General features: G+C 44.7%; 1 protein-coding gene across 6 annotated transcripts in view; it reads right to left on the bottom strand.

The window, feature by feature from the left end:
* The window catches only part of PTPN21 (protein tyrosine phosphatase non-receptor type 21), a 49743-nt gene extending 34193 nt beyond the window's left edge, over window positions 1-15550 (bottom strand). For 5 of the 6 annotated variants that reach the window (XM_033141537.1, XM_033141546.1, XM_033141555.1 and 2 more), the window contains exons 1-2: window positions 15451-15550; window positions 11448-11805 (exon numbers count right to left, since the gene is read on the bottom strand). In XM_033141537.1, coding sequence (XP_032997428.1) covers window positions 11448-11627 — 180 coding nt within the window. In that variant the 5' untranslated portion in view covers window positions 11628-11805; window positions 15451-15550. Of the gene's footprint in view, window positions 1-11447; window positions 11806-15450 lie in introns of those variants that run through there. The other variant, XM_033141580.1, reaches the window with a different exon arrangement.
* Window positions 15551-16033: the final 483 nt, after the last annotated feature.

Raw genomic sequence — 16033 nt, 5'->3', positions numbered from 1 at the left:
ATTGCTTATAGCACCACAGCAATTCTCTCAAGGCATACTAGTGTATATGAACTTGATCTTGCTTGAAGTTATGATAATGCTTCTTACACAAAGCTGCCATGACTGCAGGTGATCTCTATCTGCCCAGGTGCTAATGCATTTAGCAGGCTTGCCGGTTATAGTAACAAATGTGGGCTACCACTGCTAATCTTTCGGCTCTGTGCCATGATTTAAGCTGGCCACTGAGACATTTTGGTGTTTGTGCAACTGATGCTGAATTTATCACCATCCTTGCACCAAAGACCAGCTGTTTCATATATGTAATCACATGCAAAAATGTACACCCCCCCAAAAAAAAACCAAATAGTGAATGGCGAGATGCAGCATGGGCCCCTGCCACATGATCCAGAAAAAATAGCAATGTTCCTGAGTCACTGGGAATAGTGCCTTAGTTTGCAACTGTTGGAAACCCCATGAAAATGTCAGAGCTGCTTCCTGTCCTAATAGATTGCATCCATTAATGTGAACATAAAAGATAAGGCCCAATGTTTTACTTTATAAGAAAATAAGCCCAATTTTTATTGGTTCAGATTTTCTGGCTGAAATGGCAGTTCTCCACCTGTCAGAGATTGCAATCTAAATGTAGACATTTGTGCATGGGAAGGGAGGGAGAGGCAAGCAAAAGGAGGGATGAATGTGAATGTTATTGTGGTTCCTTTACTAGAGATGTGCCATTCATGTGCTATGGTTTGCTATGCTAATGCTAACAGCAGCAGCAGCAGCTTATGCCACTGTTTTGCCAATACTGGATTGATAACAAGCTTGCCCTCCCCTTTCTAACTTACACAAAATGTAACAATTCACGCTGCCACTATAAAACAGACACAATCTAAAGTACGTACAGCAGAATCCTGTTTACCCCTTTGGCTTTACAGAGGAAAGGACGCAGGCACCAAATTCAGACAACCAGAAAGTTCTAGCGTTTCAGTTCTAGAGTTCCTGAGATAGGACAAGCGATTCTCCGTAGAACTGGGATAAAATGTGCTGTTTCAAGCTCTCACACACGGCTGCAAAGGTATATTTCAGTTTTGCAAGCTCTTGGCAGCATTCAGGCATCCTGGAGCACTGGTGCTGAATGGGCTAAAAGCGAATCACTTTGTAATCACGGCTAAAGCTATCCATAGCACAAGAGATTACCTAGCCCTGCAGAAACGACATGACATAACTCTTGAAATATGTTAAGCTTCTGAGATTAACACTGTTGCAAGGTTTATTTATTTTAGCAACTTACTCATCATTCAACCTCCGGGCAGTAAATCAACCCTAGACAGAAAGGATGGTGGATTTTCTACACAGTTATGTTCCAGCTAATTCCCCTCTTTGTTAGATGTACAAGAAATAGCATTATTATTGAATGTGCATGGACCATCTGAAAAGGTGGGAAGGGTGGGTAGCACTCAACCCTGCGAATAATACAAAATATATGTGGGGAACAGGACACTGAATTAAGGAAATCTGAGCTGCAGGAGCAAAGAAAGATTTCCCTCAAAAGAACACATGAATGGCAACAGTATTTTTTTAAAACTAGGCAAGACTGACTTGGGCCAGTACTCCAAAGAGAACATTATAAAGTTCTGAATATTCATCAAGCGAATACATTGTATTGTATTGGGACTTTGCCAGCTGATATACTAGCAGAATAATTATCTCTGGTCTCTCTAGCCAACTGCCAGGACACACCAGAGGAACCTGAACTTAACTTAATTTCAACGGGATTTAGGCAAGTGTTTATATCCTAACCAAGGGTGGCATTTAACGAAGTTCCATTCAGAGTAGAGCCACTGGCGTTATTGGACCTAGACATATCCATTGATTTCAATGGGACTGCTCTGCTGAACACTGGAAACAACTCCCTCCCCCCCCCCCCCCCGCCCAAATCTGGGATGCTCCATGCATCATAGGGTATCAAGGCTATGGAAGTTCACACTGTCTTGGATATTATGCCACAACCTCCAGCGCTTGTGATATGGATGCACCAGAGTATGTGTAATAGATATAATAAATAAACAAATAAATAAATAACCAACACAACACAACATAACCATCTAAAGAACACACACCAGTAAATGCTAAATTCAGATTTCAAAATTACCTAGGCGCACCAACAGGTACCAAAACTATGAGCATGTGACTCAAAACCATGAAATTTAGTATTCACATAGTCTAAGGCACTTTGATGAGAAGTAAAACGCAAAATTATTAGGGGGGGGGGTTGTACTAAATCTCTCTTCCTTGAAACTGAGAACATGAATTGTTGCTGAATCCAGTGAAGACACTTTTATACTACCCAGACAGCTGGAAATCTTGTAGCAGATTACTTCGTAACAGTAATCCAAAACACCAGATGCCTGGGACTGATTGACTCAAGCCGTCTCAGATGCAGAGGGAGGCTTAGCAAAAGGCAGTCAATGAAGAAGCCCCTCACAGCACCTACAAGCAGCTCTGAATTCAGCCCAGATTAGTGATTATCACTCAATAAAGTTCTAGGTCACTTTGCGACTTTTTTGAAAACGTGGTCCCCATTCCGGCGAAAGAGATTTCCAATTATCCTGACTGTTCTGAGCGCAGCTTCCCATTTCTTCTGAACAAAAGGGCTATTTGAGAAACTGCTACCAGACAACTCTTGGATTTGAGGGGGGGGGGATAGTGAGATATATTGATGGATGCACGAAGGGACTGGTTTTGAAACTTTACCAACTTCTCTTAAAATCTGAGTCCAGGGAGTCTAGATGGTCTCAGAATAATACGGGGAAAAGAGCTCAGTCTACGTTATAAGGTTGAACAAGATGCCATATATACTCGAGTATAAGCCGACTTTTTCAGCCCATTTTTGGGGCTGAAAAATCCACCCTCGGCTTATACTTGGGGGAGGCAGGCGGCGGTGGGGGGAGGAGAGGCAAGAAAGGAGCCCTTTCGGGCCGCTGCTCCGGCCGCCACGGTCGCCTGCCTCTCTAAAGGGCAGGGATCAGTGCCGCGTTTGGGAGAGGCACAGCGCCCTCCCAAAAGCGGCACCGATCCCTGCTGCCCTTTTGAGAGGAGCGCGGCGGCGGCGGCAGCCCAAAGGAGCTCCTCCCACCGCCGCGCTCCTCTCAAAAGGGCAGTTATAAACAGCTCCTTCCTCCTCCTCCGCCTTTGCCAGTGTGGTGTAGTGGTTAAGAGTGGTATACTCATAATCTGGGGAACCGGGTTCGCGTCTCCACTCCTCCACATGCAGCTCCTGGGTGACCTTGGGCTAGTCACACTTCTCTCAGCCCCACTCACCTCACAGAGTGTTTGTTGTGGGGGAGGAAGGGAAAGGAGAATGTTAGCCGCTTTGAGACTCCTTCGGGTAGTGAAAAGCGGGATATCAAATCCAAACTCTTCTTCTTCTTCTTGCCACTGTCGGCATTTCCCACCCTCGGCTTATACTCGAGTCAATAAGTTTTCCCAGTTTTGTGGTTAAATTAGGTGCCTCGGCTTATACTCAATTATATAAGGTATGTGGAACAAACACCCCCTCCACTGTATCTCAGTGAGAGATGGGAAATTGTAGTTAAAATGAGTACATAAATGGTGCTGGAGGGCCTGCCAGGTTTCCGCTACCCATCGTCAACTTTGGTGGGATTTGTCCAAAGTCCAATGATAGTTTTCAAGAAATTGGTGCGATAACAGATCATCACCATGCTATGTCTACTGCTCAGGTAGCTCTCCTAAAGTTGTTTGAAAAAGAAGAAGATAGGGGTTTGTACTTTAAAGAGTTAATCATTCACCTGCCTGCAGGAGCACAGGTGACTATAGCCCAGTTTTAGAGGAATGCTAGGGTATGGTAAGCACCCTTTTTTGAGGGGAAGTAACTTACAAGCTAAGGGTTTTATGAGGTCAAAGTGAGATTGTTTTCCCCCACACACAAACACAATTCGGCGTGAGTTTCTAACCTACAGTAGAAATACAGAAAATAGACAATTTCTTCCATTCACCTTCAGAAGGAACTGGTTGCTTTACCTGGTAGTATTCTTCATGGAAATGTTTCTTTGCTTATTTAAGTTACTTGCCCTACACAATTAAGTGATTACTGCATGTGGAACGCCCTCCCATCAGATGTCAAGGAAAGAAACAACTGTCTGACTTTTAGAAGACATCTGAAGGCAACCCAGTTTAGGGAAACTTATAATGTGTAATGTTTTATCACATTTTTAATATTCTATTGGGAGCTGCCCAGAGTGGCTGGGGAAACCCAGCATAAATAATAAATTATTATTACTATTACTATTATTATAATAACAATGATGCTTGGTAAAGTTAAGACAAAGTCTGAATTTTTCCTAAGCAACCCATTTTAGTTCTGGATTCAAGACTTTGCCTGAAGCAGATACATGGTCCTTCTGAGCAATCCTACAGCCTTGAAATGGAGATCAGTTTTGTCACCTTTTAACGTGAATGGGCAATTCACAAACAGGTCTGGTCACAATACTCACGCTGAAGCCAATTTTATTCCAAGTAGAACAGGCTTCCGTCCAAGTCTCTTTAATTAGTTTGTGGATCATAGCCTATGCCGTAAATCCACGGTGCAATAGTGTTTGATGTAGCAATCACACTCACACTGACTTATTACCTAATTAGGTATGTGGCAGATGCATGTTCTAAAAGATTATCTTTTAATTAGCACCAGCCCATCAGACAAACGAGACATTTCTCTAGAGAGGCAAGATTTGTGAGAGTATCTGCAAATTTCCAGACACCAGAATCTAAAGAGACTGAATATTTGCATCTGGGGCCATCTGCTTGCACATACTTTTCATTTCCTGTTTCTGGGGACAAAGATGCTCGAGTTTGGATCGTTAGAGGTAGGTAGCCTGCCATAGTCAAAACAAAATCAAAAATCAAAAAATCCTTCCAGTAGCACCTTAGAGACCAACCAAGTTTGTTCTTGGTATGAGCTTTCGTGTGCATGCACACTTCTTCAGATACACTGAAACAGAAGTCACCAGACCCTTATATATAGTGAGAGAGTGGGGAGGGGTATTACTCAGAAGGGTGGTGGGAATGGGTGATTGGCTGATAGGTGTGGAAAACCTCACCCCTTGCTTTTTCCTGTAAGACCAATTGCAGTCGTTAACAGTCGTCAACAGGTTTTCCGCACCAATCAGCCAATCATTTTTACTCAATGTAATGTCTTTTTTTTCTAAAATGAGGGGATGGGGAGCATAGCCTTGCAAGGCTGTGATCAGAAACGCACTAGCAGAAAATTGCCCCTGTTCTGTCTTCATACACCTTTAGGGTAACAATACGAGACAATGGGGGCTGTTTTGGATGTAAACTATAACTTATTGTTGTGTGCATGAGCAGCAGGAAGCCTAAGGCCCACACACTCCCCTGAACATACTCTCTTCTTCTGCTGTAGCAACAAAGAAATTGAAAGTATCCACTTTTAAAATAACTAGAGTTCCCCGTTGTGTTAGAAAAGGAAATCATAGTTAGTTTCAACTGAAGCGTGATAGGCCAGGATCATAAACCGTGGTTTGACCCGGCTTGCCTGTGTTTAAACTACAGTTCTCCCCCAGTTCAAAGTTAGATATTTTCACAGCTTCACAAAAGGAGTAAAGAAGACAGACCAGAAGGGAGGGTGTACACCAAGCTGAGGCTCACTGCTGCTTATGCACATAGTGCTAAATTATAGCTTGACACCATGTGCAAAATGGGCCTGTATCTTCACTCTTGCGGGAAGAAAAGCTTGGTGGCAGTGGCACAAATAATGGCAGAAGAGGAAGGGTTGTGCAGCCCGTTGCCTCTTCTACTGCTGATCACAATCTTCCAGGGCAACTTTTTATCTTTAAAAAGAGAGAGAGAATTGAAAAGAAACATGGAACTTGGCGTCCTGCCTGTAGTTTGACACTGAGTATAAAATGCTTTTGGATGCATTTTTGCAGGGAGTGTTCAGTCTCTTGAACACACTACGGCAGCAAAATTTGCTTGTGCTCCATTCAATCGTCTCTTTACTCTGCCCACACAGACTCCTGGAATTTAATGAAGGCGCATTTACCACTTGGCCTCTTAGCCAGGGTGTGGCAAAAGAGAACCAGATTGTATTTACATTCCCTGCAATTCACATTCTGCAAATAGCACAATACATGTGCCTTAGCCTACCCTGCTTTAGGAAACTAGCTTTTTCTATCATGTTTATAGTGCACAATAATTTTTAAAAGAGGTGGGGGAGGGGGGAGATTGGACCAAAAGCAAAGCTTTCAACATATACAAGGTGACATGTGGCATTAAAAAAATATATCTACTGCATAGAAACACAACATTCAGGGCTGAATTATGTCAGATCAACAGGCACATGTTATTTTACATAATATATGCAGGTTTCACTAATGGAGAAAGAACAACTGAGGAGTGGTGTGACTTTGGTTAGATGGCAGTTTTCAGAGTGGATGACAAAGTGGTACAGCAGTTGTAGAAGTGAAAGAGGCAGAAAAGGATAGATTATTAAGAGAAACTATTCCATGTTTCATCATCTCCTAAGCCTTCTGCAAGTAATGACTAAACTATTCTCCAAAACCATAAGGACTAGACCAGGGGCAGCTAGCATGGTGGCCTTCCAGATGTTGATAGATTACAATTCCCATCATGCCTGACCACTGGCCACACTGGCTAAGGCTGATGGGAGCTGTAGTCCAACACCATCTGGAGGGCACCACGTTGCCTATCCCCTGCACTAGACCCTTGCATTTTCCTTTTAACACCCTGGAAGTTGAATGGATTCTAAATTTTGTGCCAGCCTACCGGACTAAATGCTTGTGCGATAAGCCCCAGGGATCTCTGCCGCCTTCTTGCTCAGTCTCTCTCTAATCCTGGTTGCTTCCTGTTACTGCCCTGGCTTGCTCCCTCAAGCTCCCTGCTCCATCCTCCTGCCCTACTGCCCTCATTCTCCCCTCCTGCACTTTCCCTGCTCTCTTCTCTAGCTCCAACGTCAACTTGCTTTGGCAACTCTTGTTCCCTGCCTCTTGGTGTCTGTGCCCCATTCAATGAATTTTAATCCCCCATTTATTTCTCCTTAGGTTGTCTTCTCAGCGTGGGAGCTGCTGCAAAATATTTCTTTGCATCATAGTAGAAGTGCCTGTGGAGGTCCTCCCAGCATTAGTATTGTCCGTCCCAGAAACTGGAGGAGCACTGGAGGAGCTGCCACAGTCCACATGGACTCCTCTTGTTACAAAGACAACTCAAGGATGCCTTCCAGACAGCTGGAGGCAAGGTCAGAGACTTGTTGCTGTAATCACTGTGTGGCATAGTGGTTAGGGCAGGGATGGAGAACCAAGATGTTGTTGGTCTCCAACTCCCATCAGCTCAAATAAACAAAGCCAATTGTCAGGGATGAAGGAAGCTGTAGTCCAGCAACATCTGCAAGGACATAAATTCCCCAGCCCTGGATTAGACTGTTGGGGTGGCCAAGAAGACATGGGTTCAAATTAAGTTGTGACGCTTGGAGAACAGGGATGACAGCAGCAGCTGTCCGGAGGACTCCCAAGGAAAGGGGAGAGGAGAGGAGGCTGGGGGTTAAGGGAACACTCCACAAGGGAGGGTGTTCGGAAAAGGGTGAGAGGTGCCAGCTCTGCAGGCAAGGGACGATGTAACTGGGTTCCTGAACCCCACAGGGGTGCTGCAGAAAGAATGCATTTGGTTAAGGGAGCCGTGGACTCATAAAGATTGAAAACATCTGGAGTAGCCACATATACCTTTCCAGGATCCTTGGAGAAAGGCTGGGATAAAAATGGAATTAAAAAATTACATGCAAGATCTCTGGTGGCTTTATGTCCTAAAATAAAGTCCTGAGGTGGTTGCCTAAGAAGCAAACCACACCTGGAATGTGGTAAACAGTCTTCCAGAATTATGTAATATTAAAAGTGGACATAACTGCCTGAACATTTCAGCTAAAAAAAAATTAACAGCCCTGGAAGCCAAACATGTTTTCAGTTTGCCAAGAATATTATTTTCACACTTAGTGAGTGCTGTTCTTCTACCTTATCTCTGTTTCCTTTCCTTTCCTTTCCCATCCCATCCCATCATCGCTCTGCTTCCTTTTTTTTGCTGCACAAGTATTTATTTGCCAAAATAATCTGTACACAACAGTGTGTTCTGGAGAGAGCGTGAGGAAGTCTGCTCAAATTCAGCAGTCTGGTTTGCACTCCCTAAATCTGATTTACTAACCTCACTTTAAGGAGGTTCCTGCCATTTCCCAAAATATTTCAGAACCCAAATTAAAATGGAAAAGAGGATCAGGTGACTGGAGTGCCCTCCATAAGGGGTTCATGCACTGGTCAGTGCCCAAAGACGGTCCTCAGGAAGGGCAGGATCTACCGCTAACAGTTCAAGCATAAATGATACTGTATTCCCTAAACTTTGCCGCAACAGCCATCTCTACTCAGATACATTCAAAGCAGGCCAGACCCTTCACTCAGCAACACTAGCTGCGGACCTATGCCACTGCTGCCATCCCTGGTAACTCTGACTCTGCCCTGGATACCAGGAGCACAGCTCAGATAAGGAAAAATATCTGTGGGTAGTGGTTACAGCAGGCATCTTCTAATTTCGTGACTGCTGTCACCATCTGCAGTGATCATGGAGCCCAAGAAAGTAAAATCTCTCACTGCTTCCATTTCTTCCCCTTCTATTTGCCAGGATGTGATGGGAAGTCACCTGCTTCTTGGGAGGAAAGCAATGACAAACGTAGACAGCATCTTAAAAAGCAGAGACATCACCTTGCCGACAAAGGTCCGTATAGTTAAAGCTATGGTTTTCCCAGTAGTAATTTATGGAAGTGAGAGCTGGACCATAAAGAAGGCTGATCGCCGAAGAATTGATGCTTTTGAATTACCCTGTTTCTCCTAAAATAAGACATAGCCATAAAATAAGCCATAGCAGGATTTCTATGCATTTGCGAAATATAAGCCGTTCCCCAAAAATAAGCCATACCCCGAAAATAAGCCATAGTGACGTGGTACCTCCCATTAAAACAGCCTGGGGAGGCGTGGCTATGCAGCGTACCGATGCGACGCGGTTAAAATAAGACATCCCCTGAAAATAAGCCATACTGTGTTTTGTAGAGCGGAAAAAAATATAAGACGGTGTCTTATTTTAGGAGAAACACGGTATGGTGCTGGAGGAGACTCTTGAGAGTCCCATGTACTGCAAAAAGATCAAACTTATCCATCCTTAAAGAAATCCGCCCTGAGTGCTCACTGGAAGGACAGATCCTGAAGTTGAGGCTCCAGTACTTTGGCCACCTCATGAGAAGAGAAGACTCCCTAGAAAAGACCCTGATGTTGGGAAAGATGGAGGGCACAAGGAGAAGGGGACGACAGAGGATGAGATGGTTGGACAGTGTTCTTGAAGCGACTAGCATGAGTTTGGCCAAACTGCGGGAGGCAGTGAAAGATAGGCGTGCCTGGCGTGCTCTGGTCCATGGGGTCACGAAGAGTCGGACACAACTGAACGACTGAACAACAACAGTGGTTACAGCAGGGTAACATTTCCTTGCACACAATCTGCTGAATGCCACATACCAGTGGTTGGCAGAGCTACAATAGGTGTTGACAGGACAGGAGCCAAAAGTGGGTGGGGCACCCTCTTTCCTTTCTTTCTCTGCCACCCTTTCCTCCCTCCCTCTCCCTCTCCCTCTCTCTGCTCTCACCACACTTATAAAATGGAATATAAATGGAGAAAAATCTTAAAGGGGCAACAGTGCTAATGTAAGTCCATGAGGAAATATACGTGCAGGCAAGATGCTTGCTCGCAGGCATGCAAAAGCTCCGTCAACAACCCAACGCCTTGAGCTGACTCAGCTTGAAGTCCAATTTCGCTGCACACACTGAGGACCACTTTGTGAGAGATATGAAGTAAGAAAAAGCATGCCCCTTGCCCCATGTGGAGCAATGTGCAAGGGTTTGCTTTGTTACAGAGAACGAGACTGATCCACGTGCGCACACAGTTCAAAACAGAGCACGCCGCACCAAGGTAACTCCAGTTCGGCACTTTGAAAAGTTGGACCCTGCAACAATGTGATCGAAATGAAGCACATTGCTGCTGCTTCCTTCGCCTCCTTCATTTGGCGTGACTTGCTGATGCGGGGTGGAGGGAGCTGGAGTTCAACGACATCTGGAGGGCCACCCTATCCCCGCTATAGGGATCTTGGGTAACAAGGCTGGGAGAGATCTTGGGGTGCTCCCGCCAGCCAGAGACAGGGGCAAGACAGACCAGTGGTCTGACTCAGGGCTATTTCCTATTTTCATATATCTTCAGGACTCTTCCAGCTTAGTGGAGATAGAAAGGCTAGGGCTCCAAGTGCAGAAAGAGTTCCTGCCATTGTTTTGCACATAAAGGCTGTTTTTACAACAAGCCAGGATGCAGTAACCAAAAGTCTTTACCTTCAAAAGTACAGAATGCGGCAGAAATTAGCAGCATGTTTTTAAAGAGATTTCAGGGGCTGAGCAGCATTGGATGTGTATTTTATTATACTTTTATCCCACGCAACATTAAAAGTTTAAAGCAGCTTACACTGATCATTACATCATATATTTATTTGCATGTTGAATGTAAGCTGCTTTGAGGGTTAGTGAAGTAGCAAAGTGATATATAAATTCCAACAGAAATTTTTATTTTTTTAATTTCTGATTTATCTTCACCTTTTAGGTGACCACTTTCTGCTTCTGAGGAAGCAGGGTCTTATCCAGAAATCTCCGTGCCTAAATGTTTTTCTTAGTCTTCAAAGTGTTGTTTTGGCTGCAACAGATTCAACATCGATATACCGGTGGAATTTATCTCTCATTTCCACAAGCCTGTTTCTGTGCATGTACATGCTGACATGGTGTGAGATGTTTGTAGGGGGGACCAGAACTGCTTTGCATTCTAAGGTCCCAAGTTCCATCCCTGGTTCCAAGTCCTGACCCAAACCCAAACCCTGGCATCTCCAGTTAAAAAGAATAAGTAATGGGAAAGGTCAGGGCTGCCCAAGACATTTAGCCGCCTGAGGTTAAAGGCAAGATGGAGTTCCACCGTTGCCTCCATACTAGGCACAGAAGCCAGCTAGACTGGCAGCTGAATCTGACTTTGGTACTGGTGACTGAATAGCTCCCTCCCCTACAGCTGAGGGCACCTGGCCAGCTTAGGGGGTGCATGTGGCCCACACAGTTCTGTCCTCCAAAGAAGGGAACTGCCCCCCCAATATCTGCTACCTGAGGCAGTTGCCTCATTCTGTCTAACAGTAGGTGTGGCTTGGTCTCTACCCACTCCCCTGCAAAGCTGCTCCCTTCCCAGCATAGGCAAATAGTCTCTCCAAGCATAAGTCAGCTTCCTACGTCCCTGAACGGGAAACCCTGAATGGTGCCTCCATCCCAGGATGGAAAGTCCCGCAAGCCCGCTGCCACCTTCCCTACCTCTCGAAGTTCCAGCCTCTGTGCCACGGCCTCCAGGCTTTCCTGCCCGGTGCTCTCCACCGACAGTGTAAATTCCACAAACTCATTGTTAAGCAACTGGATGCGGGCCACCAAGCAGCTCTTGCTAGACACTGTGTAGCGTCGAGTTCGTTTCAGCTTCAGCCCGAAAGGCAGAGGCATTTTCTTCCCTAGCACATTCACAAGAAGTCACAGAAAGCCTTCCAGGAATGCCTTGCCTCCCACGAATAGTCAGGAGCTATGAAGTCCCCAGATGATCAACCGGCAGCTGCAGCAGCGGCCATCAAAAAGTGGCAGGTCCTCCTCCAAGATCTGAGCAAAGGAAGCATGGGCGAAAATTCTGCGGAGGGAGAAAGCAAAGAGGAGTTTAAGTAAAGAGATGGGTTTAGCTCACAACGTCAGTTCAAATTTGGCGAGCTTAGCCCGAAAAAAAGTATAGCTTGTTTTTTTCAACACAGAAAATTCCGCAACTCTCAAAGCCCTTACATCAGGCATAGGCAAACTCGGCCCTCCAGGTGTTTTGGGACTACAACTTCCATCATCAATAGCTAACAGGACCTGTGGTCAGGGATGATGGGAGTTGTAGTCTCAAAACATCTGGAGGGTCGAGTTGGCCTATGCCTGCCTTACATGATCTCAGGAATCCTAACAACAAACTTGTTGGCTCAGCCAATATTATTAGCCCCATATTACAGGTGGGGAAGATGAGGGTTGAGACTGATAATATAGGTCTTATCTATCCCTCCCCAATAAATACATGGCTTAGATAATTAGCTGGAATTGGGAACTTTCTCAGCTCACGTTTGTAGCTACTACCCCAGCTCTCTTTAACATTTACTAATCTGTGTTGGTGTAACAAGTATGTGCTGTATAGATAAAAGGGTTTTGCAACTAATGGTATTTAAAAAAAAACAAACATGTTCTATATGGAAATTAGAGACATTTATGGAAAAGCAAACTACTTCACAAGCTTAATGTATATTTTTAATTTATTGGGCAGGGACCATATCAATTCCAAATTTTCTACAGCATTCAAATGCACAGCTGAAACTAAACACATGTTAAATAGTAGCAGTTATGCATGATGTATAAAAGGGGTGCAGGCAAGCAGAACTGCGATTGGTGATAACTCCTCTGGCTAATTTACTTGCTAGGCTGTTTGTGCCTCTTCCTGTTCTCTCACTTTTGCTCTCATCCAATGTTCCTCTCCCACCCACTTCAATCCTACCACATTGCCTCAGCCCCTTTAAACCGCTGCCAGAACTGGTAGACTGGCTGTGTGACAGGCAGAAACGCAACAGGCACAGCATATCATCATGCATCGTTACTTTACATCTCCATGCCAAGAAAAATGAAACATGTTGATTTTTTATTTTATTTTTCACACAAAAAATGTATTGGAGGAGGCAGCTCTAAACCCTTTTCAAAACCAAATTCTAGCAGAGGGCATTCCTAAATCATTCTAGCAGTACCTAGTGCAGATTGCAAGCCTTCTTCCGTGCAGAAATAATGCCTGTTCTAAACAGACCCGAACATAAACCCGGTGCTAAGCATATGATTACTACTAAGTTTAAAGGAACGTAACAGAACCTTCCTTCATGTTAATTCTGTGTGGTCTTAGACATCATGACTTGGAGGCTGAAAAAAAGTGATTCCACATATAGTCTTCCCCCCTCCACAAACCGACACCCTTTACTGTGAAAACATACAACAAAGCATTACAAAGCCAACTAGAAATGGCACCTTCATTCATTCATTCATTCATTCATGAATAGACAATATTTACCCTACTAATGCTACAATCCATAGCTTTATGCATTTTGGAGAAGTTCTCTTTATGATTCTCCGACCTAGAGTAAATGAGTTTCAGGCTTCACTCTGATTATTCTTTTGAAATATTTGTGAAGAATACAACCTATTTCTTGCTTATAAAGTCTACCGAGGAGGCTCCCATTTAGTTCTCAATTGCAGACAGCTGCAGTGTTTTATCCATGGGATAAACAGTTACATCTACATTTTAAAAGATGAAGCATTCTTTCAAAACGTTCGACTTTTAAACTAGTCTCCCTCCCCAGCCTCAGCACTGACCAACCTGAACTACAATTCTATGCATGTCTGCTCAGAAATGAGTCAATAGAGCAAACACCCAGGTTAGAGGGCATATACTGTACTGAATTTTGACATTTAGAAAACCTTTGGTGGTCTTTATATAATTTTTTTTTTTTAAGGAATTTGAAGCCTTCAACTGCATGGAACAATCCAAAAAGTTACCTTGCTTGCACTGATTCCAATGGAAGAACTAAGCAATGCTTAAAGTCTAAACCTTCAATCTTATGCACGCTTAACTCCTGGTTTTCAGTTAAATTAGTGGGATTCACTTCTAAGCAAAACTGGATGAGATCAGGCAGCCTTGTGCCCACTATGTTCAAAGTCCATTAGATTTGCTCTAACATTTGCTTTGACTTCATAAGCAAATATAAATTCTTCCCCCAACCTCCAATAATTTATAAGTCGTGTCCACATACACGGTGGGGAAATTTTCCTGAGGCTGCTCCAATGAGAATTCAGGACACTTTCCCCATACATTTTTATATAAAAACATTTTCAAAGGGGAGAGCACATGCAGCATTGCTACACTTAAATACATTTACAGCAAAGGCAATTATAAAATGTCTTGGGGGAGAATAATGCTTCAAACCTATTCAACAAGTTTTCGTGCTGGCCAAGCACAATTCTTGCAAACACAGCACAACCAAGCTTTGTTTAGCAACTGTTATTTTCTGCTACCAGCTGCTGTCATGTTAGTCGTCCGTCCCCGCCCCCCCCCCCCCGCCACCGCTGCCACATACGCCTATTTCAAAATAATGTCTATCTGCACGATTAAGGGAGTTTGCATTCAGTAAGAGGATAGCACTTTAGTGCCAGCACTAGCAAATCCAATCAACCATATGTTGAAATCATCGTTCCCTATTTAGCAGGTCTAGGAACACTTTAGATGTTATATTCTGATTTAGCCTACACTTTTAAAGAAATTTAAGTATTAATATCAAAGACTCAACCTTCCCCGCTTAACTTCTGCTTCTTTCCTCTCCAGTTGCCCTGGAGCTCCATACATGGCCAAAATAAAACTGGAGTACATGGAAAGGAAAATCATTTTTAAAGGGGGAAATCCACAAATAAAGATTATGTCCTCATTTTATTAATCAACCCCTGAAATCATTTGGAAATGTTAATGTTCTTGGAAATTTGGGGGCGGGGGGGGTGAGGATGAAAGTTGCTCTGGGACTGAAAACTAGTTTGTTTATTCATTTGCTGGCCAAGTACAAAATACCTTCCCTATTAATGCAAGAAACTATACCATCTCCACCACACTCCCTCCTTTTAACAACTGAACTAACAGCAAGTGTTTCACTGACAAGAGCTGTACAAAGGATAAAACAAAAATACCCTTCTAACTTCTTGCATCTAGTGTTATAATTCTAATAAAGGAAGCCTGATGATGATGATGATGATAAATACCCCGCCCATCGCGATTCATTATTAACGGAGGGTTGCAGAAAACCGGGGTGTGTGTGTGTGTGTGTGTGTGTTAACGTTTTAAAGAAACAATTATTCGTTTCAATTAAGACCCTACCATACAGAAATGAACAAGGACACCGAGATACGAGACTCTTTGGCACTCGTCCTTTATCCTTTTCGAGAGAGCGCCGCGATCTACTTCGCAGCCCGATCTTAATCAAGTTTTGCTCTGAACGCCATCCCCAAAAAGGATGCCCAGGGCACCAATCCGCTCGCTCGAGGCTTCATTTCGCACTGCCACCTTCAGAAGGGCTCCGACCGGGCGATTCAAGAATAAGTGGCGACGGTCCTGAAATCCGGCGCTAGATATGTGCAACAACTCTTTTAAAAACAAAAGCAGCATCCCCGCCTTTCTTCCCCCCCCCATCCCATTCCCACCCCCGCTCCACCGCGCCGCCCCCTTTACCTGTTGCAGCAGTTCAAGGAAAGAGGACTTTTAACTGCAACCATCCAAGCGCACTTCGGAGAGCAATCCGGATGAAACCATTTCATGGGTATTCCTTTGGGGGGGGGAGTGGAAAGGTCAGCAAGGCTTCTCGGGTCCCCTTTCCCTGGAAGCGAAGAGCCGCCTCCTGCACCTCTCCCCTCTTCTCAGAGCGAAAACATTCCTCGCTTCCTGCCTCAACAACAACAACAACAACAGCGGCGAGAAAAAGCCGAGGCTGGAGATCATTCCACGGGGCCAAGGAAGGAGGAGAAATACAGTCCAGCCAAAGGAGGCTTCCCCTCAGCCAGCCAGCCGCCTTCCTGTGACAGAGGAAGCCCCCGGGCTGCTGGAGCGCACAGGACGGCCTCCCGCCCCCTCTCTCGCGCGCGCGCCCCCCAGCCGCTTTGCTCCACGCCGCGCTTGCCAGCGGCCCGTGCGTGCGCCGCGAGAGCGCGCGGGGTTCTCTTTTCTTCCCTCTCCTGCCTGCCTTCCCTTCCTTTCTTTCTTTCTCTCCCCTCCGGAGGGAGGCGTTCCCCTTTGCTCCAGCCATGCGGAAGGATAC

This window comes from Lacerta agilis, chromosome 1, assembly GCF_009819535.1.
Source record: "Lacerta agilis isolate rLacAgi1 chromosome 1, rLacAgi1.pri, whole genome shotgun sequence".
Classification (NCBI taxonomy): Eukaryota; Metazoa; Chordata; class Lepidosauria; order Squamata; family Lacertidae; genus Lacerta; species Lacerta agilis.
The sequence above is the reverse complement of the archived record's forward strand: the minus strand, read 5'-3'. Positions and strand labels throughout refer to the sequence as shown.